Source organism: Lampetra planeri, chromosome 15 (assembly GCF_965212315.1).
Source record: "Lampetra planeri chromosome 15, kcLamPlan1.2.h2, whole genome shotgun sequence".
Classification (NCBI taxonomy): Eukaryota; Metazoa; Chordata; class Hyperoartia; order Petromyzontiformes; family Petromyzontidae; genus Lampetra; species Lampetra planeri.
The window spans coordinates 4,516,224-4,543,062 of record NC_136121.1 but is presented as its reverse complement, the minus strand read 5'-3'; the positions used below and the strand labels follow the sequence as shown (position 1 = coordinate 4,543,062).

The following is a 26,839-nucleotide window of genomic DNA, read 5'->3' as shown; positions in this document are numbered from 1 at the left end:
ATCTACCAACTCGATAGCAGTATCTACTATCGCTACAGCAGTGTATACCGACTGAGGTCGTACCTGCTATCACTACAGCAGTGAATACTGCTGTGTTGGTACCTGTTATGATGACAGCAGTGCATATTGTGGTGGAACCTGCTATGATTACAGCAGTGCATACTGCTGTGGTGGTATCTGCTATGATGAGAGGAGTACATATTGTGGTGGTGGTACCTGGTATGATAACAGCAGTGCATATTGACTGTACTCATCATTCACCCTCACCATTCACCACTCACAACTCACCCTTACCACTCATCCTCACCACTCACCACTCCCACTCACTATTCACCATTCACCCTAACAACTCACCACTCACCAACCACCCTCACCTCTCACCATTCACCCTCACCATTCAGCCTCACCACTCACCCTCACCACTCAACTTCACCCTCACTACTCACCATTCATCCTCACCAATCACCACTGACCAATCACCACTCACCACTCTCCACTAACCCTCACCACTCAACCTCACCACTCACCCTCAAAACTAACCACTCTCTCAGCACTCGCCCTCACCCCTCACCGCTCACCACTCACCCATCACCACTCACAACCGCCACTCACCCTCACCACTCATCCTCACCACTCACCCTCACAACAACCACTCACCCTCACCACTCACCCTGACCACTCACCACTCATCCTCACCAATCACACCCTCACCAATCACACCCTCACCAATCACCACTCACCCGCACTGCTCGCCCTCACCACTCACGCTCACCCTCACCACTCACCCCTCACTAATCACCACTCATAACCGCCACTCACCCTCACCACTCACCACTCACCACTCACCCTCAACACTCACCCTCACCACTCACCGTCACCACTCACCCTCACTACTCACCACTCATCCTCACCAATCACACCCTCAACAATCACCACTCGCCCTCACAACTCACCCTCACCACTCACTCTCACCACTCACCACTCACCCTCACAACAACCACTCACCCTCACCGCTCAGCACTCACCCTCACTACTCACCCTCACCACTCACCACGAATCCTCACCAATCACACCCTCACCAATCACCACTCACCCTCACCACTTGCCACTCACCCTCACCATTCTCCCTCACCACTCTCCCTCACCACTCTCCCTCACCACTCACCCTGACCACTCACCCTGACCACTCACCCTGACCACTCACCCTCACCACTCACCCTCACCACTCACCCTGACCACTCACCACTCATCCTCACCAATCACACCCTCAACAATCACCACTCACCCTCACCACTCACGCTCAACACTAACCCTCACCACTCATGCTCACCACTAACCCTCACCACTCACCTTCACCACTCACTAATCACCTCTCACAACCGTCACTCACCCTCACCACTCACTCTTACCACTCACCCTCACCACGCACCCTCACAACAACCACTAACCCTCACTACTCATCCTCACCAATCGCACCCTCACCAATCACCACTCACCCTCACTGCTCACCCTCACCGCTCACCACTCAACCTCACCACTCACACTCACACTCACCTCTCACTAATCACCACTCACAACTGCCACTCACCCTCACCAATCACCATTCACCCTCACCATTCACCCTCACCACTCTCCCTCACCACTCTCCCTCACCACTCACCCTCACCACTCACCAGTCACGCTCACTACTCACCACTCACCCTCAACAATCACCCTCACCACTCACCCCTCACTAATCACCACTCACAACCGCCACTCACCCTCACCACTAACCCTCACCACTCACCCTCACCACTCACTAATCACCTCTCACAACCGTCACTCACCCTCACCACTCACTCTTACCACTAAACCCTCACCACGCACCCTCACAACAACCACTCACCCTCACAACAACCACTCACCCTCACTACTCACCCTCACCACTCATCCTCACCAATCACACCCTCACCAATCACCACTCACCCTCACTGCTCACCACTCAACCTCACCACTCACGCTCACCCTCACCACTCACCCCTCACTAATCACCAATAACAACCACCACTCTCCCTCACCGCTCTCCCTCACCGCTCTCCCTCACCGCTCTCCCTCACCGCTCTCCCTCACCGCTCTCCCTCACCGCTCTCCCTCACCGCTCTCCCTCACCGCTCTCCCTCACCGCTCTCCCTCACCGCTCTCCCTCACCGCTCTCCCTCACCGCTCTCCCTCACCGCTCTCCCTCACCGCTCTCCCTCACCGCTCTCCCTCACCGCTCTCCCTCACCGCTCTCCCTCACCGCTCTCCCTCACCGCTCTCCCTCACCGCTCTCCCTCACCGCTCTCCCTCACCGCTCTCCCTCACCGCTCTCCCTCACCGCTCTCCCTCACCGCTCTCCCTCACCGCTCTCCCGCACCGCTCTCCCGCACCGCTCTCCCGCACCGCTCTCCCGCACCGCTCTCCCTCACCGCTCTCCCTCACCGCTCTCCCTCACCGCTCTCCCTCACCGCTCTCCCTCACCGCTCTCCCTCACCGCTCTCCCTCACCGCTCTCCCTCACCGCTCTCCCTCACCGCTCTCCCTCACCGCTCTCCCTCACCGCTCTCCCTCACCGCTCTCCCTCACCGCTCTCCCTCACCGCTCTCCCTCACCGCTCTCCCTCACCGCTCTCCCTCACCGCTCTCCCTCACCGCTCTCCCTCACCGCTCTCCCTCACCGCTCTCCCTCACCGCTCTCCCTCACCGCTCTCCCTCACCGCTCTCCCTCACCGCTCTCCCTCACCGCTCTCCCTCACCGCTCTCCCTCACCGCTCTCCCTCACCGCTCTCCCTCACCGCTCTCCCTCACCGCTCTCCCTCACCGCTCTCCCTCACCGCTCTCCCTCACCGCTCTCCCTCACCGCTCTCCCTCACCGCTCTCCCTCACCGCTCTCCCTCACCGCTCTCCCTCACCGCTCTCCCTCACCGCTCTCCCTCACCGCTCTCCCTCACCGCTCTCCCTCACCGCTCTCCCTCACCGCTCTCCCTCACCGCTCTCCCTCACCGCTCTCCCTCACCGCTCTCCCTCACCGCTCTCCCTCACCGCTCTCCCTCACCGCTCTCCCTCACCGCTCTCCCTCACCGCTCTCCCTCACCGCTCTCCCTCACCGCTCTCCCTCACCGCTCTCCCTCACCGCTCTCCCTCACCGCTCTCCCTCACCGCTCTCCCTCACCGCTCTCCCTCACCGCTCTCGCCTCACCGCTCTCGCTCACCGCTCTCGCTCACCGCTCTCGCTCACCGCTCTCGCTCACCGCTCTCGCTCACCGCTCTCGCTCACCGCTCTCGCTCACCGCTCTCGCTCACCGCTCTCGCTCACCGCTCTCGCTCACCGCTCTCGCTCACCGCTCTCGCTCACCGCTCTCGCTCACCGCTCTCGCTCACCGTCTCGCTCACCGCTCTCGCTCACCGCTCTCGCTCACCGCTCTCGCTCACCGCTCTCGCTCACCGCTCTCGCTCACCGCTCTCGCTCACCGCTCTCGCTCACCGCTCTCGCTCACCGCTCTCGCTCACCGCTCTCGCTCACCGCTCTCGCTCACCGCTCTCGCTCACCGCTCTCGCTCACCGCTCTCGCTCACCGCTCTCGCTCACCGCTCTCGCTCACCGCTCTCGCTCACCGCTCTCGCTCACCGCTCTCGCTCACCGCTCTCGCTCACCGCTCTCGCTCACCGCTCTCGCTCACCGCTCTCGCTCACCGCTCTCGCTCACCGCTCTCGCTCACCGCTCTCGCTCACCGCTCTCGCTCACCGCTCTCGCTCACCGCTCTCGCTCACCGCTCTCGCTCACCGCTCTCGCTCACCGCTCTCGCTCACCGCTCTCGCTCACCGCTCTCGCTCACCGCTCTCGCTCACCGCTCTCGCTCACCGCTCTCGCTCACCGCTCTCGCTCACCGCTCTCGCTCACCGCTCTCGCTCACCGCTCTCGCTCACCGCTCTCGCTCACCGCTCTCGCTCACCGCTCTCGCTCACCGCTCTCGCTCACCGCTCTCGCTCACCGCTCTCGCTCACCGCTCTCGCTCACCGCTCTCGCTCACCGCTCTCGCTCACCGCTCTCGCTCACCGCTCTCGCTCACCGCTCTCGCTCACCGCTCTCGCTCACCGCTCTCGCTCACCGCTCTCGCTCACCGCTCTCGCTCACCGCTCTCGCTCACCGCTCTCGCTCACCGCTCTCGCTCACCGCTCTCGCTCACCGCTCTCGCTCACCGCTCTCGCTCACCGCTCTCGCTCACCGCTCTCGCTCACCGCTCTCGCTCACCGCTCTCGCTCACCGCTCTCGCTCACCGCTCTCGCTCACCGCTCTCGCTCACCGCTCTCGCTCACCGCTCTCGCTCACCGCTCTCGCTCACCACTCACCACTCACTAATCACCACTCACCACTCACTAATCACCACTCACCACTCACTAATCACCACTCACCACTCACTAATCACCACTCACCACTCACTAATCACCACTCACCACTCACTAATCACCACTCACCACTCACTAATCACCACTCACCACTCACTAATCACCACTCACCACTCACTAATCACCACTCACCACTCACTAATCACCACTCACCACTCACTAATCACCACTCACCCTCGCCACCCGCCACTCTCGCCCTCACCACTCTCGCCCTCACCACTCTCGCCCTCACCACTCTCGCCCTCACCACTCTCGCCCTCACCACTCTCGCCCTCACCACTCTCGCCCTCACCACTCTCGCCCTCACCACTCTCGCCCTCACCACTCTCGCCCTCACCACTCTCGCCCTCACCACTCTCGCCCTCACCACTCTCGCCCTCACCACTCTCGCCCTCACCACTCTCGCCCTCACCACTCTCGCCCTCACCACTCTCGCCCTCACCACTCTCGCCCTCACCACTCTCGCCCTCACCACTCTCGCCCTCACCACATGTTAAGGGCGATCCTAAAGGAATCTACAACCTTCGATGATTGCTTTGCGCGATTCAAAGAATCGATTCCTGGCGCATAGGAGGTTTCTATTTTTAATTACAGAGTTTTATTTGCATTTGTATGTTATGTTTTAAAGTTTTCAGGAGTTTTTAATTATATTTTAGCCCTGGTCAACGCCGGATATTTCCCATTCGTAGCAGTTTATATCAACTCTATAACCAACTTATATTAAACGGAAATAAGGCGATTCTAAATGAATCTACAACCTTCGATTCCTTTTCGCGATTCAGAGAATCGATTCTTGGCGCGGTCGGGTTTAGAGTTTTAATTACACAGTTGTATTTTCATTGGGATGTTATGTTTTAAAGTTTTCAGAAGATTTTAAATGTATTTTTCCCCCGGGCAACGCTGGGTATATCGAGTTTATACCACAAAGTCGACGCCTGACAGAGTTGCCTGTCGAGGCCTCGTACCGTGCAGAGCCTCCGGCCTCGCCTAGATTGCCCACCCGGCTGAGGCTGGGTACTGCGGCCGTTAACCCCCCCCCCCCCCGCGCTACAATAATACTGTCTAATCGCTATAATTTTATTATCTACCGACCCTATAATAGTAATTGAACACATTGGGGTGGGGGGGGAGTGAAGAGGACGTGAAACTTTGATGAATTTACCTCAGAATCGCGTGTTAATGCGTGCGCATATTTTTAACGGGAATTCAAAATGGCGTCCACCCCGCAGCGAACGCGTTGCTACCCGTTGCCAGGGGCAACCGCCATGGTCCGCGCCGGCCGGCGATAGTAAATAAATAAATAAAGCGTTAAATAACTAAATAAATAGAAATCGCACTAAATCGATAATCGGTCCGATTTAAAGTTTAAAGACGAAAAATCAGAAATGCCTAAGTTTACCGCGGGGCCGGGGGCGTGCCCACCTGCAAAATTTAATCTCGCCGAACCCCACGGTCCGAGAGCTAAATCCCCCGGTAGGGACCGTACGCAGACGGATGGACGGACGGACGGACAGACAAAAAATGAATTATATAGGTTAGATTGGATTCCGCCAGTATAAATAAATATTTCCAATTCTAAACCCGAGAAACATTTGACCTACGTCACTTTTCCATTACACTTGTTACTAGAACTTATGTTATTACACGAATGACCTATGTCATTACACGAATGACCTACGTCACTGTGGCTTTACACTTGTTACTCAGGGCTGGCCTTGGAATTATTATGAACACAACGACACTTGTTTCGCGTGAGGCCCTGTTGTACATGTCACACACCCGAGGCCTGGCCCTGTTGTTACTTATACTACATTACAAAGCCTTCAGCTGCATATGATATCGCACCGATACCGCCATTTCCACAAGTGTTGATTTTTACTATGAACAAACTAAACGATCAAAGTTCATGAATGGCTCCCATTGACTTAAAAGTTCCCGAAACTGGTATGTTTTACTTTGCCAGGATTAAAACGCAGATGAGGTCTCATGTGAGATGTTAGTGAGCGCCCCCCATTTTAAAAAATCTTTCACTCAATGTTTACAAAATAACGTCATCGCTCCCACTCGTTTTTTTTTAGGCTCAAGTATCCCATCTACTCCGCCCATCTGTTCCGTTTTCCAATTTCAAAAGCAGCCGCAGGCTGGGGCGCCTTATAAAAACTGTTATTCTATTTTTTTTTTTACATTCTGCATTGCTATGTATGGCACAACGCATTACCAGGTCACGAAGGCTGTAATGGAGTTTATTTTCTAACGCACACCTGAGTCGTTGCCGAAGACACGCTGTTTATCTTGGCAATGTTCGGTGTCTAAAATGGTTTTATAAGGCTGTATGGCCCCATTGTTGAGAGTGCTTCACCACCTACTTCACAAAAAAAAACATTTAGCGAGCTCAAACTTCATGGGGGGTCGATTCGGCTCACGATTTATCTGCAGAGTTGGCACATTTTTCGTATGACCGCGTGGTAAGGCAACGCTGATCATCCTTATGTAGAGACTTGTCCCTGTCCTAGGAATCACGAATTTCTGCCACTGGCTCTGAGGACAAATGCCACCCGCACTTGCATAAGCATAGAAACGCTTTGGAGCCGTATGCGTATCTTGACAAAACAACAAACCTTGGCAATCTGCCCCATTTATGACGATGCAGACACGGCACATCTTTGCCAAAACATCACAAAAGTGGATCGTCGCCAATAAGTATTATGGACCCTTTCATTTTCACTTGAATTAATATATACAGTTCACTCAAACGAGATCCATATGTGTAATGACTTCTGATGGTGAAATAATTCACTCCTTCCAAACGCCAGCCACTTTTATTTTTGTATCGGTAACACAGAGAGGAAATCTCCACAAAATATGAAAGCGGTCCAAGTGATTTATTGCTGAAATTAGAATTGAGGCGGTGTTCAGCTCCTGGTTTGCAGCCCTGAGCCAGTGACATAAAATGCACATTGCAATGATGGGGGCAAGTCCATCCATAGGACCAACACTGTTGACTTCCCTGCCAAGTGTTACTCTACCGCCACCAGAAGCAGAAACAGCAATGTTGCCAACTTTGCTATGCATATAAATTCACAGCGGGGCCGTTCAGATGAATGGGCGTCACGTTTCCAGGCTGTAGTCTTACCTTTTCACCAACAGATGATTGCATCTAATCTGGATTTGAAGCTTTTGTGACTGCAGGAATCCATACTCTTTGGTTCTCTACGTGACTTTACCAAAATAACCAAAGAGTATTATTGCATCTGTAGCACATGCGGATATACTGTGCACCACATGGTTTATTTGGCACTGGGCAAAAACCCCAAGGGGTTAGGGTTGCCACCTCTGAGGTAAAAAGAAAAAATACGGGACGGATCATGGGAAGAAGGATCTCTCACGATACCAGACGAGCGGAGGACTTATAGTATTGTGCAGGTAAATGCATTATCTTGAGTAGTGTGTCAATACGCAACTGATAAAAATCTGAACTTTTAACGTCTTGGAATGACTTACGATTTCGCATGTCATCGATCTCAACAACAGGACAACACTGGGAAATCAAGGACAGATGACAACCATAGGTGCAGTATTTTGGCACGTTGTGCTACGAACCTGGCTGCTATACATTTCCACGTCATAATTAACTTAATTAAGCGATAATTTTCAGTCAGTTCGCTTCTGAAAAAGAGCTATATTGAAAAAAAAGAAATGGCTCATTGGGACATTCGGTCTACAGGAAAGCCACCCACACGGATGCCTATCTAAAGCCTGACTCCCACCATCATCCAGCCCAGAAGAATTCCCTCATCAAAACACTACACCATCGGGCCCGTTGCATCTCCGACCAGCACCACCTAGCCAGCGAGTTGGAACACATACACCAAGCCCTCAGGATGAACAGATACTCGGACCGCACAATCCGCAAAGCTGTCTCCCCAGCCATGCGGAGACAACCTTTTGAGGATCCAACCAAATCCATCACTTTACCGTACATAGCAGGGGCTACCAAGAAGATTTCCAAAATCTTAAACAAACACAAGATCCAGGTTCGTTTCAATACAGTACACAAAATCCGTGATTTAATCCCATCTGTCAAAGACGTGATTCCCGACATGCAATACCCTGCCTACAAACTGAGCTGTGGGTGCGGCAGCAGTTACATTAGGGAAACAAAACAATGTGTCGGACCACGTCCGTGAACACAAGGCGGATCTGAAACATGGTAGGACCAATACCTCTGCCGTTGCCGATCATTGTTTTAACGCTGTGGGCTCACACGAAATTATTTTTTCGAAGACGGAGGTACTCTGCAAACCTACCAGCTACGTTCAGAGATTTGTTCATGAAGCCATCCATATATACAGACATAGACACAATTTCAACTGAGGAAGATGGGTACAAACTCTGCAATCACTGGAAGGACGTTATCAACGAGTTCAAGTCATAACTGGCTGTAATGTTTCCATTTTAGACCTGGCAGCCCTTTATTTGGTGGAAGCCCACCACCAGGACCATCATTACCCACTACTACCATCATCTCTAGCAGCAACCTCCACCGTCAACAGTGTGAGTTTGTAAAGCGAGGTGCAATGATTACCTGGCAGCCCTTTAATTGGTGGAAACCCACCACCAGCGCCATCGTTGCCCATCACTTACATTAACATTAGCTGCCCCGCCCATGTGAAACCTTTACCTGGCAGCCCTTTAATTGATGGAAACCCACCACCATTGCCGTCGTTGCCCACTACTACCATCACTTACATTACCATTAGCTGCCCCGCCCATGCTGCTGACACTCGGGCTACGCCCATTTTAAACCTTAAACGGTTTGCCTTTAGAGGCTAACCCCCTTTTCCTGATGACGACCGCTTGTGTTGTGATTGAAACGTCGTGATTTTTTTTTCCATTATTTTAAATGTTTTCACTTTGTTATTATTCTTCTATCTACGCGACTTTACCGAAAGAACCAAATAATATTAATTCCTGCAGTCACGAAAGTTTTAAATCAAAATATATACGTGTCCTTAGCACTCTGTGGGGTATATATTTCACTTGTCTCGCTGCTAATGAACAGGTGTGGCTTGGTAGCGTTTTCTTGGCAAGCTGTGAGGGCCCCGCTGTGATCGCCCAGAAAGCATCCCTGTTCTTTAATATACTTTTCAGTCGTTTGCATTGCCACTTTTTTTTCTGATTTCCATTACCACCTTTCATCTTCAGCCTTCCTTCCTCCCATTATATTCTCATGTCCCCTTCTCTGCCTAGTTTGTTTTCCCCCACTTGACTGCGGAGTGCTACCTCATTAACCCATTAACATCAAGATGTACTGTGCCTTAAAAAAATAGGCAAGACCGTTTCAGCTGTTTAAACGATCAAAGTATCTCGACCTTCAAATGAATGACCCTTCGCCAAGAGGCAACAAAGGAAATTCCACAGTTATGGCATTCACATGGTGGTGCCCGTTGGATCCTTTCAATGCTCATTTCCCCCAAAGTTGTAAGTGTTTTATTGACATCAGGTGGGATGGCAGGGGTGAGTCGTCTCAATTTAAGAATAATATCGCTCAGACCAATACTGGTGATCTGGCTGATGCCATACATTTTTTATGCAGTATTTGAGAACCCTGTTTAATCACAAACCGATGGAAACCCAGATTAAAACCCTGGATCTCAGCAGTGCCACCAGCTCGGCAGAGGTCGCAAACGGTTTTGATTCCTTACCCGTACCCGGCCGCACCAGGGTCTCAATCGGGTACCCGTACCCTACCCGATACCCGGCTACCCATACCCGGCTGGGTATTGGGTAGGGTACGGGTACCCGATTGCGACCTCTGGGATGAAGCCATGTTGCAGGCGTGGGTGGGTTGATTCTAGGAACTTGAAATTGTGAGAAGAGACAAGACGTTGGGAAATGAGTGACAACCGGTTACTCACCAGTGACTCACGGCCTACCCATACCCGGCCGCACCAGGGTCGCAAACGGGTACCCATACCCGTACCCAGCCGGGTATCGGGTAGGGTACGGGTATCGGGTACCCGATTGCGACCTCTGCAGCTCGGTACCCTGAGTTCTGAGGCACCCAGCCATCTTTGTTCAAAACAATGATTTAAGTGACACTTTCTCTTTTTAGGATCTTGCAACATTGAAAAGAGCGGTATTGTATATACTCGTCAATTGTTCAATGTGATTTAACCTTGCCCTTTAAAAGTATATTTGTAGTTGAAATAAATGCGCAAAAAATATATTTTAAATTCGTTTTGACATGTTGATGTATTACTTTTCAGTGAGGTGCATTTTGCATAGCTACTTTTGTCTCTTAAGCCCACTTGAGTTTTCTTTCTCTCTCTCGATTTCTTCAACACATTATTTGTGCACAGGCTTATCATTTTAGCAATTTGGATTTAGTTTCTCAATTAAAAAGTGATTTATAATTGCAGCTCTGTCCTTCGGCAAATACAACATTCTTAGTCTCAGCGAAGGATTTCCCCGATTTTTGCATCAAGTCCAACCCGAACACACGAACGCACACTCATGTGCATGCTTACATACAGCGAGGACAAAGCCTTCACCGGACGGTTGGGGCAAGCGCCGTTAGCGGGTCGTGCATGGGAGTGATGCATTCAGCACCACGCTTGGCCATGTCTCTGCCTGATGCTGATATTTGCACACAGGAAAAAGGGATTATTTAAGGTTGAATGGACCTAGAGGAAGCCCAGGACTTTTTTAGATATCACTTGTCACTGATGCTAGCCATGGCTGAGAATTCATCTCAAGTAACTTGGTGCCATTGTTCCGCATACACGCACAAACACTCATATTCACGCACAAAAACAGATCACACAGGTGCAAATGCCGAGCACCGACATGATTAGCGTTGTTGTCCAGGACCATGCCTCTTATTATTTAGAATGCTTTAATACCATACCAAGTACTCAGTTAGGACTGAGTCGATCTAGTGGAGGGTGGTGATGTTTACACATCGTACCAGGTACTCATTTGAGGCTGAGGCGATCTCGGAGAGGCCGAGGACTGGTTCAGATAATCGTCACTGGTGTTGGCTGTGAGCGGGAATTGAACCCGGGTTCCCAGGTTCATAGCGCACCTTGTTCACCGCTACACCACCGCTCCCCACTCAGGTAGGACTGAGTTGATCTGGTGGAGGGTGGGGGGTGTAGAGCCCAGGACAGGTTCAGATACTATGTGCCACTAAGATGCAACTACGGATGAAGACACACATGTGCTCACGCACGCAAAGTTGCTGCTCATCCAAATGGCAGTGCTTACTCTGAACGGATTGCTGTATGCTCTTGGGGGTAATGGTTCTCAGCCTTTATTCAGCTATGCCCCCAACTGTTATGTCAACTCTGCTTAACAAGATCCAGCAACCCCAAACCATATGAGCGAGACTTGTGTATTCCATGCACTCTCACGCTCACCTCTTTTTGCCTTCCCTCTGGCCAACCTATTCTCCCCTTCTTGGCAGGGCGTATATTCTCCAATCTGTAGTGCACATTCATCTGGTGACATTAATCGGCAAGACAGCGGAGACGTATGAATTTGCACGATAAAAGTGTGTGATGGATGATGAGTGGTTATTCGGTCATGCCTATGCCTTTTTAAAGCTTGTGTGGAGCACCTTAGACCGAGAATCACCAGATTAAAGTATAATTCTAAACATTTAAAATCTGCTTGTCAAAGGTGAAATTGTCTGCTTGCTCAAATGTAACTAGGGATGGCAGATATTCTTATTGGCTGCCCATAACTATTAGGTGCTGTGGTGGAGAGATGTTAACTACCCTTGCCTGGTATGGAAGAGGTCGTGGTTTCGATCCCAAACATGATGCCTGTATATTTGAAGCCAACATATTCTCCCCATGGTCACGTGGATTTTTCTCCTGGTCCTCCGTTTTTTTTCTTCCTCCACATTTATAATCAACACACGTTTAGTGTATTTGGCTTCTGTACATTCTCACGTGATAAGCCACTTCATTGGGCTGTCATTTGTGGCCAGGTCGCTTGTGAAAAAGAGCTATATACCTTAGTGGGTCTTATCTGATCAAATACAAAAAATGGTTACGTTTTTTTAGTTTTAATTAAAATTCCACATTTTTCTGGTGAAAGCCAGTTTAATCATAGGGCAACAAAAAATGGAGCTCGATTTATTGGCCCCAAAGGTATGATAGGCTGGGTTAACCCCTATGTTGGATTTGAATTCATGATTTCTGATTGTAAGTCAAAGGTTCTAACCATCGTGCCACCTGGTCATTCGATAAATAAAGGGGTGTCTGCTGAGTGAATTATATGCCCTATTCCTCCCACTCAATCGCCTTGAAATGAAAATGAATCGAACCCTATTATGACTGAAGGGAAAAGACATTCAGCAACTTCATCTGAATATTAATTACAACCCCCAAAACATTGCTGCGATTCCTCATGATATATCCCTCTCTACCCAAATGTTAGTGATTTTGTTCCCTTTTGTTGAAATTTATTGTTGCACCAGAGTACAAACTAAGTGAAATGGAGATATTTGTTTCATACTCTAATTCACGGGTCCTTTCCCAAAATGTATTTTTGGACATGGTGTATGACACCGGGACACGATGACCCTTTCCTCACAGATCTTGATGTCACGGGTTCTTTAATGTCTCATCTGTCTCGGCGGGCAGGATGACACTTTGTTAATTCCTCACAAATACTGGTGAGCAGACGCATTGTTTAAACTGCCGACAACTTTCAAGCTGGCTCGATCTAGAAGAACACCACCATTCGGTCACAAAACATGCACCACAATACCTCGCAGTGCTATTTTATGCATAACAGATTCCAACAGCGAGCTTTACGAAGCCAAGCCCAGTGGCAAAGAGCAGAAGAATGACTAAACGTAAGCTCAGATGCTGTCTTTTATCGGGATATCAAAAGGCAAGCTCAGTGTGGCTTGCATTATTCATAATGGCATTCCGACAAAAGCGTTATATAACAGAACCAGCTGGCAGTGTGGATTCACAAAAATGAAATTGCTTGTGTCTGCCTTCCCAAGTGCACGGGAAGGCATTACTTTATTTTTTCAAGTTGTACTTCCGACAAAAGGAGTGTACGATGTCATCGAGGTCTTTCGATTCGGTGGCAGAGGTGCTGAAAACGTTCGCTCTGAAGATGCCCCAAGCTCCTCAAGAAGGCTTCGATTGAGAGTACCTGCAAAATGGAGTTACTTTGTCTCAATTTAATCCCGCTCATAATTGAGTTTAAAGAAAAATAAATATATGAATAGGTTTCACGCAAACTTTGTAAATGTTTTGATGTCAATGTCTGCTGACTGCCAAAGACATTTTTTTTTTACTCTTTATTATATTTTGAGCATGTTTTCCATTATCTCGGTTAGCCTCTTTCCTTTTCGAAAGTTAAATGATACTCTATATAGTTATGTTAAGTGCAAGTTACCCTTTTCACTGAACTCTAATCACATTGTATTGTATTCATTTATTGTTGAACTTAAACAAAAAAAAATATTTTGGTATTCTTTACATTTATCTTGATGTCGCCCAAGTCACCCTTGCAAAAGATGGCAATGCTGTTTCCGCATCTCAATGGGTTCATTTCATCTCCTGGTTCAATAAAGAATACAACGACGACAATGGAGCATCCGTCAGCGTGGCCTGTGCAAAAGCCTTCATCTCGTATCAATCAGGTGTCAGCTCGACACCTCGGGTAAAGGATGAATGAGTGGCTTTGGAGGTTCCTTTTGTAGGTGGTCTGTGATAATGTCAGGCGGCGTCTCTTCGTCCATGAGCGCTGCGCTCTAAGATAAACACTCGCATGCACGCAGGGCAGGCGAGACGCGTCGTGTTGTGCGTGCTGGAGTGCGCGCGGGCTGAGAGCGGTGCATGTTGTTAAAACAGCTTCTGTGACAACAGCAATTCCTCTGAACTATCTGATCTTATTCAAGCATTTTAAGAGGCGTTGGTTGTTCAGAGTCATAAGCTATGTCAACCTTAACCTGTACCTCCTATAAACCTTATCGTTCCTTGCCAGTTTTAATCTTCTCCATTGAAACCTTCATTAAATAGCTTGGTGGTTCAAGGCACCAATACCTGTTTCAGAGTGATGAGCTACAGCAAACACCCATAACTGTGGTCTGATTCTCAAGACGGTCACCACATTACAAATGTCATGTTAATGTAGGTGTGAGGATAATATACGGCCAGGTGGAGCTGAGATTACAGCACTCGATACACAACCAATGGGTTATAAAGTTAACCGCGGTCATCTCTCAACTCAGCCCAACGGCCCTCTGGTATTGATATAATGAGGAAGCCAGAAGTGATTGTCCTGTAAAAAGTATGACCCCCAGCATAGGAACCTGGGATTTCTGCCACTGGTCCAGGTTATTAATGGAATGACAACTTTATAAACTATAAAATTACCTACTATAATCACCCAGAAATGTCTGAACGTCCTGCGTGTGACGTCACTCCACATGAGGCCCACCCCCTCATTAATATTTATGAGTGGGTGGATTTTTACACGAACGCAGAGGAAGGTCGAGCTGAATTAAATCATTTATTACGCAAAGGCGTTTCAAATATGACGTTTCCTTACAGAAAGTAACGGTAAAAAATAAATCAACGCAGCAGTGCTACATCCATGCGTGACGTCACTGCAAAAGAGGCACCCCCCCTTCTTTAATATTAATGCCCGCGTGGAAATTTACACTCACGCACAAGGTCACGCGCTCCACATGCCGCACCCCTCCCCTCATTAATAATCATGAGAGGGTGACGTCGCTCCACATGCCGCACCCCTCCAACAATAACCATGAGGGGGTGACGTCACTCCACATGCAGCACCCCTCCCCAATAATCATTAGTGGGTGACGTCACTCCACATGGGCAACCCCCCCCCCCTCATTAATAATCATGAGCTGAACAATTTTTCTATTGAATATTTCAGATTTACTGCAATATACACCCGTCCTTGGACGAAAAAAAGCTAGTTATTATTTTACTATGTAAGGTCCACTAAGCTATATAGCTCAACCTAGCCACAAATGATGGCTCAACGAAGTGGCTTATTACGTGGACATTTATAGCAGCCAAATCCTCTAAACGCTTGTTGTTTTTAAATGTGGAGGGAAAAAATACGGAGGACCCAGATAAAAAGCCACACGACCACAGGGAGAACATGCAAACTCAAAATATACAACAGGCATCAGGGTCGGGATCAAACCCACAAGCTTCTGCATACAAGGCGAGGGAGTTAACATCTCACCACCATGGCAATGAGCAGTGTCTAGTCATCGTTTGAGCAGGGAGACTATGTTGCTAATGTTTTACAATCCCTGAGCGATGATGATATGACGATATTCAGAACTTCTGTCGCTATTGAGATTGTCAATATACCAACTTAGCTACGATTGTGCCTCATGCAAAATATCATGGTTATGCAACATTTACAAAGACAGATGCAAGGTGAAGCTGCTCCCACTTAAATTACCTGCTAAAACAGACCGCCAAAAAGCCATTGCCATACACAGATAAATTGTTAATGGCCTAAAAAAAAGGGACCGTTTGTTGGCAAGCCTTGCAGACATTAAAATGTGCATTAGTGTGGCAAAAAAACCAGGATGACGCATCCAATTTTTGGGCAATAACACTCATGGTACATTCGTATATTTGAAGAGCCATCAAAACTAAGTGTCTCTCCTGTTAAATGCGATTGTGAACACAGGAGACGAGTTTGACGTGGGTGCTTCCATGCGTCGCTGTGAATTCAAAATGGTGGAGCGTAAAACGAGTGTACAGGTGCACTGCATGTCTGGCTGAGTGGCGCAGTGGTTCGAAACATCAACTCAAATTTATTGTCAATTCATCGTTCCTCCAAAGTCAATAACATTTTGAGAAGTCATCAGGGACCATTCTATGCATAAACTGTCCCCCGCCACCCGCCATGGCAATATGTAATTTCCTTTTACTATCTGAGGTACTGCCAAGGATGAAGAGCAAATTCGGTGCTTGTTCAGACAGGAAGAAACGTTTAGACTATTGTTAAAAATAGATGTAAAATTACTAGCTTTTTGTCCATCCAGGGACGGGTGTATATTGCAGTAAATCTGAAATATTAAATAGAAAAATTGTTCACCTCATGAATATTAATGAGGGGGGGGGTTGCCCCATGTGTAGTGACGGCACCCGCTAATGGTTATTGGGGAGGGGTGCGGCATGTGGCGTCACCTGCTCATGATTATTAATGAGGGGAGGGGTGCGGCATGTGGAGTGTGACCTTGTGTGTTCGTGTAAATTTCCACGCGGACATAAATATTAATGAAGGGGGAGGCTCTTTTGCAGTGACGTAACGCACAGATGTAGCACTGTGCTGCTTAGATTTATTTTTTTACCGTCACTTTCTGTAAAGAAACGTCATATGACACGACTTCGCATAATAAATGATTTAATTCAGCTCGACCTTCTGCGTTAGTGTAAAAATCCACTCACTCATGAATATTAATGAGGGGGGTGGGCCTCATGTGGAGTGACGTCACGCGGGGGTGGGCCTCATGTGGAGTGACGTCACGCGTGAGACATTCTAGGCTCATTATAGTACTAGACTAAAGCCCGTTCAAGGACAGGTGTACTGCAGGAAATCTGAAACTTGCAAGTGAAGAGCAGACCGTGACGTCCTATTCATTGCATCCATTCGTGTGCAATTTGTAAGGCCGCGGTGACAGACTTATTTCATTTAAAGGTCATAATACCTTGTTCATCATGACGTCCTTTTTACTCCTATGTCTCAATAGCGTTACGGAGATCGCGTGAGGTGAGGGTTCTGCCTTTGTAGTGAGGGTTGTAAGTTGATGCCGAGGAGAGGGGAGGAGGCACCACGCCCCCCCATATGGAATGACGTCACCCGCTCATGATTATAAGGGGGGGGGTCCATTTGGACGACGTCACCTGTTCATGATTATTATTACTGAGGGGGCTGTTCTATGTGGAGTGACGTCACCTGCTCATGATTATTAATGAGGGGGGGTCCGTCACCTGTTCATGTTATTAATGAGAGGGGCTGCTCAACGTGGAGTGACGTCCCGCGTGGGACACACACACATTCTTGGCTCGTTATATTGGTAATGAGTACCTTACGGTGATGTTTTACGGCCGCGAAACCGATTTTATTACACATCTCTGCTTAGTCTGACCACGTGTTAACACTGAAGCTGCTAACACGGCAGAAACTTTCAAAATTTCGACGGCCAAACTCGGTCACTCCAAACAAAAAAAAATCGCATCAACTCGAAGGGCACCTCTACAAGGGCTATCGCACCAAGAGCAACGACCTCAGCAGAGCAAGCATTATTATTTCCCTTTTATTGGGAAATAGAGGGGAGCTGCGTTTATTGTATGTTTCCAGGCAAAACAGGTGCTTCCTGTTTTTTTTTCAAGCAAAAGCACACATGTCTAGAGGCTGTTGTGCTCATTACAGTTCTCTTTACTTTCCCTCCCCTTGCTCCACCGACTTCCTTCAACCGAAGCTGTCGTCAGTTTTCCAACTTTTTAAAGATTACGGGCGGAATTTTGGAAGCATTTCTGTGATCGTACTTGCGCAACACGAGTTGTGTTCGTACAGCACATAAATAGGGTCGCAACTCAATATTCTGTCGAGGAACAGTGGGCATTTTTTCCTTAGAGAGAGGCAGTCACAGTCTGTCACAGGTGAAGCATAACAGGAAGACATTGAGCCTGGAGCTGAACAGGAGCAGCAAGTCGACAGCTTTTATAGTTGGGGGAATTGAGTCTCAACCTATGCAGGTACCACAGGAGAATTGGTGACCTCCCAATCAGCAAAGGTTAGGTTGTTGAGAAGATGAAGGCATAAGGTATGCATATTGAACTGCTTTCGCACACCATATGTTGCCAACCGTGTTAATCAGAGGTCGTGCAAAGTTGAGATGTGGGGAATAAAATGAGAGGTCAGGATCAACAGCAACTCCAAGGTTTCGAACACTTTTGGCCATTGAGATGTCAGAGTATGGGAGGTGCACACTCAAACTGTCTTCTTTCCTGAGGCGGCACTTTTTGTCTCGATGGTCGATCGCTCACTCAGGTCCGCCAGCCACTCGCGTTTGAGCAAGCAGACACACCATCATCGTGTCTTGATTCTAACGGCAGCTTTAGTTGTTGTTGCTGCAAGGAAATCAAATGGCAAGCACTGTTAGACTTCATGACCGGAAAGTGAAATGTGCATTCGCAGTGTTCAGTGGAGTCTCGTGCTCTGCTGTACAGGTCACCCTGTTGAGATTTTTATGAAACAACCATTTATACTGTTGACGGTTGCTTGTGTTGCAATCGAAACGTCGAATTCTATTTAATTTATTATATTTCTACGTGACTTTACCAAAAGAACCAAAGAGTAATTCCTGCAGTCACGAAAGCTTCAAATCAAGTTTGAACCACCTCTACGGGGAGGATGTAAGTTTGTTTTCTCTCTCTCTGTGTCTCTGTTTGTCAAATTTCACACTAAACTTCTAATTTTAGCAATCTTTGGAGATCGTAATCAACCAGGCTATAAGTTAACTGTGTGTTAGCTGACTCTGTGTTCCATTGCATTAAAAAAATGCTACATTTTGTTTTCTCAAACTGCCTATTTCTCTCTCTAAAATGTACCAGGATCTCATAGGTCCATTTGCTCTTTCTCTCCCTCGGTCGCTTCGGGGTGGATTTCCACACAATTCTCTCTAAAATGTACCTGTCTTGTTGGGTCTTTCATTGACATGCTAATTTCTCTGCCCCAGCAGCTGCTCCAGCAGACCCACCTCTCTCTCTGCCCCCCTCTCTATTTAAGGCCTCGACACAGAGGCATTGTGTCTCTGTGTGTCTATGTTGTGTGTCTCTCTCTGCTTGTGTGTCTGTCTGTGTGTCTCCGTGCTTGTTTTGTCTCTCTCAAATGTAGTTCTACCTGCTGACGGTTGCTTGTGTTGCAATCGAAACGTCATGTTCTATTATATTGAATTTATTTTATTTCTACGTGACTTCACAGAAAGAACCAAAGAGTAATTTTGGAGCTTCCGTGACTGCAGGAATTATTCTTTGGTTCTTTCGGTTAAGTCACGTCTAAAGATAAAATAATAAATTAAATAATAGCATATTACGACGTTTCGATTGCAACACAAGCAATCATCATCAGGCATGAAAGAAATAGCAACAAAAATCTAACTAGAAAACTATAGACAGACATACAAGCAGACAGACATCACAAGGACACACAGAGAGAGGACACATATCGGCACAGAGAGAGAGGTCGTTTCTGTGACGGTGCCTTAAATATAGAGAGGGGGCGGGGGCGGAGAGAGGGAGGGGGTAGAGAAAAAAATTAGCATATCAATGAGCGGACGGCAACGTGATGCTGCTGCAAGTAAGATGACGACGCGGCACAGCACGCAAGCTTGAAAATCAGGAGAAAGACACACTAACATTAAATAACCTAGTAAAATATCGAAATGTAATGTAATGCAACACAGAGAGTCAGTCAACACACAATTAACGCATAGCCCGGTTGATTACGTATTTCAAAGATTGCTAAGTTAGAATTTAAGTGTGAAACGTCGTAATATGCTATTATTTAATTTATTATTTTATCTTTAGACGTGACTTAACCGAAAGCACCAAAGAATAATTCCTGCAGTCACGAAAGCTCCAAAATTAAGATTGAACCACTTCTACGGGGAAGTTTTAAGCTCATCTTTTTTCTCTCTCTCTGGCTATTTGTTCTCTCTGCCTGTGTCCTCTCTTTGGAATTTTCACACTTAAATTCTAACTTAGCAATCTTTGAAATACGTAATCAACCGGGCTATGCGTTAATTGTGTGTTGACCGACTCTCTGTGTTGCATTACATTACATTTCGATATTTTACTAGGTTATTTAATTTTAGTGTGCCTTTCTCCTAATTTTCAAGCTTGCGTACCGTACCACGTCGTCATCTTGCTTACCGCTGTCTGTTCTCTCTGCCTGGGTCCTCTCTTTGGAATTTTCACACTTAAATTCTAACTTAGCAATCTTTGAAATACGTAATCAACCGGGCTATGCGTTAATTGTCTGTTGACCGACTCTCTGTGTTGCATTACATTACAATTCGATATTTTACTAGGTTATTTAATTTTAGTGTGTCTTTCTCCTGATTTTCAAGCTTGCGTGCCGTGCCGCGTCGTCATCTTACTTGCAGCAGCATCACGTTGCCGTCCACTCATTGATATGCCAATTTTTGTATCTGCCCCCTCCCTCTCTCCGCCCCCGCCCCCCTCTCTATATTTAAGGCACCGTCACAGAAACGACCTCTCTCTCTGTGCTGATATGTGTCCTCTCTCTGTGTGTCCTTGTGATGTCTGTCTGCTTGTATGTCTGTCTATAGTTTTCTAGTTAGATTTTTGTTGCTATTTCTTTTATGCCTGATGATGATTGCTTGTGTTGCAATCGAAACGTCGTAATATGCTATTATTTAACTTATTATTTTATCTTTAGACGTGACTTAACCGAAAGAACAAAAGAATAACCAAAGAGTAATACAAATAATACACACAACCCAACACATGTAACATACATACAATATATACAAACATAACACTATAGACATATCTGAAATCTGAAACAGGAAATAGAAAATAATAATTTTAAAACCTTCATCAAACCACTGCTGGATGATAGACTCCCCAAGCCACAGTGGTCATGGGAGTAGTTTGACCCTACTTCACCACGCTGGTCAGTGAGTGTTGATGAAGGTAAGGGCGGGCAGCCAGGATCGATTCATAGACCGCTCAATTCTCATACAAACTGGCCAGGTCAGCAGGTTCGTGGTGCACTGTGTTAACCACTGCCCCACCACTCCGTGGCAAATAAGCCGTACTAAAAATACCCCATACGCCTCATTGAATTTGCTGCTGTTCGCAATAGCCATGCTTCCTTTCCGCCTGCTGGGTATACGCGCACCGTTGAGCACCTGTGCAAAAAAAATGTGCTCACGTCTTGGTATTCTGCTGGACACATCGTTTGCACCCTTTTATACTTATGCTTTTTGTCTTTAAATTTGTTGTCCTTCCCCCGCACCTCCGATTATCTCGGTTGGCTACGTACGGTGCGAGAAAAGTTCAGCATACACACATACACGCATTGCCAATGATTGACATGCCAATACTGTATGGACTTACACTGGATTCCACGCAAGGACTATATAAACATAAACGCTTTGGATTATTTCCTGCAACCACATTTGGTTGTGATCTCGTTGGCACTGGTTTGTTGACTATGTTCTGTGAAACTGCTGCACACTTTCTAATGTCACATATAACCTGAGTGTTAGAGAGTTGAACGGATTTTGACAGCTTTGTGCTACAGCAACTCTTACTGATTTTTTCCACTTTTGTTTTTTTTTCTAATCCACGTATCCCTTCAAAATAACACCTCTCGTCTACAAACACTTTCTGACAGCACCTCAAACAGCTATTAGAGCTAGATACCGGATCTTTGTCCTTGTGTGTGTGTGTGTGTCTGTTATCCCACCAGTCTATATATGCTGTATCGGAATCTTTGTTTTTCTTTGTGTATCCACAGTGCTAGAAATCTATCCCAAGAGCTGCACATGCCAGGGGAAGGAGTTGGACTGCGATGGCTTAAACTTACGCTCTATTCCCAACGCTCCACCCAACATCACAGTCTTGTAAGTTCACCATTCATGTCTCTCTACTCAGTGGAATTGTCAGTAACTTATTCAGATAAGACCAAGCCTGCAAAGTTTACAATATTCAAATTGTTTATTAATAATAAATCATAATTAATTTTGCCTGTAACAATTTACTCCCTCACGATGAATGTCATGATCACCATTCTGGATCACGATTTTATCCAAGAATCAATTCTTTAAGAATGTGGTGTACATCCGCTTAGCATGGTTGGCTACGTATAACGTGAATGAAATTCAACATACATACATAGTGGCTGCAGGGGTCATATGAACAAATTTAATTCGACATGTACACAAATTTAATCTGATCATTTCGAACCTGCACAATTCGAAATATATATTGTGAGTGTTAGAATTAATGACTAGTTAATAATTGTAATTGTGACACCCCAATTGTTGGAGCTCGAATCTTTATTCCACTTCGGGTTTGTTTTTTGTTTCTTCAGAATCAGAATCGTTATCCTGGAAACCCGATGAGCTATGAGGCTCTTTTTCACAGATGTCCAGTGAAAAATGTGTGCTCATGTTAGATTGCACCTGCGTTTTAAAAATATATGTGAAGGCATTTCCTTGCCTGAAACAAACATTGCAGTGGTGCCTAGTTTCCATTATCAGCACAAAGCTGGTGGTGGAAATTCCACATTCTCATTGGTGAGGGGAAATATATCCATAGAGCAACCAATGTTGGTGACGTACAAAGTGTTTCTCATTTTAAGGACCTTGTAGGGATGATGGGTTATATCCACCCAAACCAGGTGTGACAGTCACGCAGTTTTACCACAGTGCCATCTGGCCATACACAGCACAATTGGGCTTCACCATCACGTGGAATTCAGGAAATTTCAGGCAGAGCTTGTGCGGAGACATTATCTGTGCTAGATCTGGCGTTCAATGAAGGTTCACAGTGTTGCTTGGGCTGAAAACTGCATATAGCTACAGTTATGAGACTTTGAACAAGTGATAAAAAAAAACAATAGTGCCTCGCAATTTGCTAGGAATGTTGTGGTCTCATCAAAGCCAGTGACCGACTGCTGATGAATAATTCATGTTTTTTTGTATAAGGTATGTATGTGTTTTTTCTTCTGTGATCTGATTAGGTAGCACTGTGGTTTATGATGACTTTCAAACAACAAACATTGTTTTCGGGTTATAAGTCCTATTGAGAGACTGGTCCCTGCTATAAAATAGCAAAATTGGCACAATTCACCATTGGCTTTTGATATAAGTGAGTAGTTTTTCAAATGCTTATATGCGAATGAAAACAAACTATACTTTTTTGACATTTCAAAACAGAACTTTATCCAAATCTAGGTGTAATTCTGCAGTCAATGGTAATGAGAGAGAGGGGCGAGATAATATAAAACATGTAAACTAGACAATAGAAATACATCAATTGTTTATCTCTGTGTAATGGGTTCCGGAGACACTTGTAGAGGTAACTTCTTTATTACAATCCAACATCACTCCAACAGTCCTGATACTCTGTAACAACTCCCAGGTACACAGCCTAGGTACACAGCCTAGATACACTACTCTGGCTACGCTCTGGAACTTGCCCTCACAAGGTCGTAGAGTCGGGAGTTCCAGAGTCCCACCACTGGCTCTCACAGCGTCCCAGGGTCCTCAGATGGCTGGTCTTGGGTCTTTGGTCTTGAGCTACGACTGGCCCTGATCGTCCAGGGAGCTCCCCTTTTATGCCTAGTCCCCAACGAGGGGTGGGGCACCGTGTGCGCCCCCAGATATCCCACAGAGCACACACAGCCCACCCCCCCGTTGGTGGCGCCAAGCGGCTTAAGCGCCTGGGCCGCCCGGGAACCCAACGCCTGGCGCCAAGAGGCTTAAGTGTCTGACCCGCCTGGGAACCCAGCGCCTGGCGCCAAGGGGCCCAAGCGCCTGTCCCGCCCAGGGTCCCAGAGCCCCCAGCAGCCCCTCCCTTCTTATGTCACTACATCTGTATAATGGGGGTGAAGGTGTAGAATGACGCCATTGTTCTACACAGATATGCGGAAAACATGTTACATACAGAAAATAATTACGCACTAAGGGAAAATACTAATTAGCGTTAAATACTGAACACAATGTAGACAAATTAATAACAACTGTATTCAATAAAAGCGTCCTATGTTTGTGTAACATAAAGTAATGGCTCAGCCTTTGTTGTTTCATCGATGGGATTTATTTCTTTTTTTGCAGTTTTACACCAATGTCAAGTTTTTTCATGAATTGTTAAAACCAAGCATTAGTATTTTACTTGCCACCATGTTTGTGGCCTTGTGGGCACTCAGTCACTGACCATGAACAATTGTGGAGGGGCTAATAACAGAAACAGACGTGGAATAACCGAGTAACACAGTTAATGAGCCAACGTGATAATGTTCCCACGGATAACTAATCTGTCCAGATTATGAATCCAATTCTAGAAAAGGGATATTACTTACAAACACCAGCTTTTAGAAACTACCTTAGACTATTGTCGACTAATGAAAAGTCATTCAATTATGCAGAAACTCACGTAGCCTTGCTGAATGCCAGTCGTGCTGATTGAGAGTCACAGTGCAAGGGGTGCTCTCAATGCGGAAGTGGCCAACTATCCCAAGTAACCAAGTTGCCAAGGAGTGCTCTCAAAATGAGGAAGTGGCCAAATTTCCCAAGTAGCCATGGAGTGCACTCCATGATTAAGTGGTCAAATATCCCAAGTAACCACGTAGCCGCAGGGTGTTCTCAATGAGGAAGTGGCCAAATATCCCAAGTAGCCAAGTAGCCAAAGAGTGCTCTCCGTAATGAAGTGGCTAAATAGCCCAAGTAGCCAAGGGGTGATCTCTATGAGGAAATGGACAAATATCCCAAGTAGCCAAGGGTGCTCTCAATGAGGATGTGCCTAAATATTACAAGTAGCCAAAGAGTGCTCTCCATAATGAAGTGGCCAAATATCTCAAGTAGCCAAGTAACCAAGGGTGCTCTCAAAATGAGGAAGTGGACAAATATCCAAAGTAGCCAAGGAGTCCTCTCAATGACGACGAGGCCAAATATCCCAAGTAACCAAGCACCCAAGGAGTATTCTCAATGAGGAAGTGGCCAAATATCCCAAGTAGCCAAAGAGTGCTCTCCATAATGAAGTGGCCAAATATCCCAAGTAGCCCAGTAGCCACAGGGTGAACTCAATGAGGAAGTGGCCAAGTAGCAAAGGGGGTACTCTCAAAATGACGACTTGGCTAAATATCGCAAATTTACATGTAGCCAAGGGGTGGTCTCAATGACGAAGTGGCCACATATCTCAAGTAGCCAAGGGCTGTGTTTTTTATCAGGACATATTGTTGGGCACAGGTAATATATGGAAGGTAGAGAGACGCTGGGTTAGTGATGCTAATGTGAGAAAATTAGCATATCAATGGTACAGGATGCTGCAGCGTTGGCTGCCGAGCTGTGAGACAGGGGGAGGCAAGGAGGGAGGAGGGAGTTGGGCACAGGTAATAGATGGAAGGTAGAGAGAAGCTGGGTTAGTGATGCTAATGTGAGAAAATTAGCATGTTAATGGTACAGGATGTTACAGCGTTGGCTGCCCAACTCCCTCCTCCCTCCCTCTTTGCCTGCCCCCTGGCTCACAGCTCGGCAGCCAACGCTGCAGCATCCTGTACCATTGACATGCTAATTTTCTCATGCTCCGCCCACTTACCCCTGGGGTTAATCCCACCAAAACCCTTCATAAGCTCTTGTTGTTAGCAGATCTTTCTCCTAAATCAGCAGTTGTCCTGCTGTATCGGTTTCACCTGATGACGGTCGCTTGTGTTGCGATCGAAACCTACCTACGTGACTTTACCGAAAGAACCAAAGAGTATGTTAAGATAAGATATATGACAAACACGATCGAGAGGATGACCACCGTGGAGGTGGAATGATGAGAAGTAAAGTTAATTTTGGAATTGTAAGGCTGTGATGGTGGATCGCGATCGCCACTGACTGCTTTCATCCAACAGGTGGCTGGCTATGAAAAATAATATCCCTTCGTGGCTATGGTTTCCAAAAGAAACCAATTTAACTTCAAAGAGCGTTTATAAATGCAGAGAGGACAATTCATTAAATACAAAGACGAAGCTCAAAAATCGTATGCATGTCATGCTTCAAACCCAGTACTTTCAGCTATCATAACATGGAAGTCTGCGACTTGCGACTGGTACAGAGCCGTTGCTTATTTCTGATCACATGGAGCCTTCAACGACAAACGTTTATGAAGAGTAATTCTTTACTTTTCACGTTCTGTCGGTAGTTTAGATGCGGAACTCGATCGACAACGAATGGTCACCGAATAGTCACGATAATTGATGGCATTGTACGCACGGTATTCGAAGCGTAGCTAAGTCAATGTGTGGCTCTGTTTAAATGAAACATAGGGCAGTGTTTATCTCTAGTGGTGGCACCTGAACTAGTGCCTGATATACTGTATTCCCATAGCTGGGCCCAATCTATCCACACAAGATGAACACTGATGGCTTCCCACAAATTGGTGATCACTTTATTGACCCCGGACAGATGATAGGCTAATTGGTCTTTTTACCCTCCTATCTGGCAACAAAACTGACACCTTTTTTTACAAGGAGTCATGTTTGCATAGACCACAATACCTGCAGCCATAATGCAAACAAAAAACATAACTCTGATTAATATATGCACTGTCCTTGAAGTTGATTGGTCCACACCCGAGACAGCTTT

At 47.0% G+C, this 26,839-nt stretch overlaps 1 protein-coding gene across 1 annotated transcript in view; it reads left to right on the top strand.

Annotated features, from left to right (window-relative positions):
* Positions 1 to 26,839, top strand: part of LOC144722609 (relaxin receptor 1-like) — a 320,166-nt gene that overhangs the window by 147,969 nt on the left and 145,358 nt on the right. Inside the window, exon 4 of the mRNA XM_078600845.1 lies at positions 22,003 to 22,108. Coding sequence (XP_078456971.1) covers positions 22,003 to 22,108 — 106 coding nt within the window. The remainder of the gene's footprint in view (positions 1 to 22,002; positions 22,109 to 26,839) is intronic.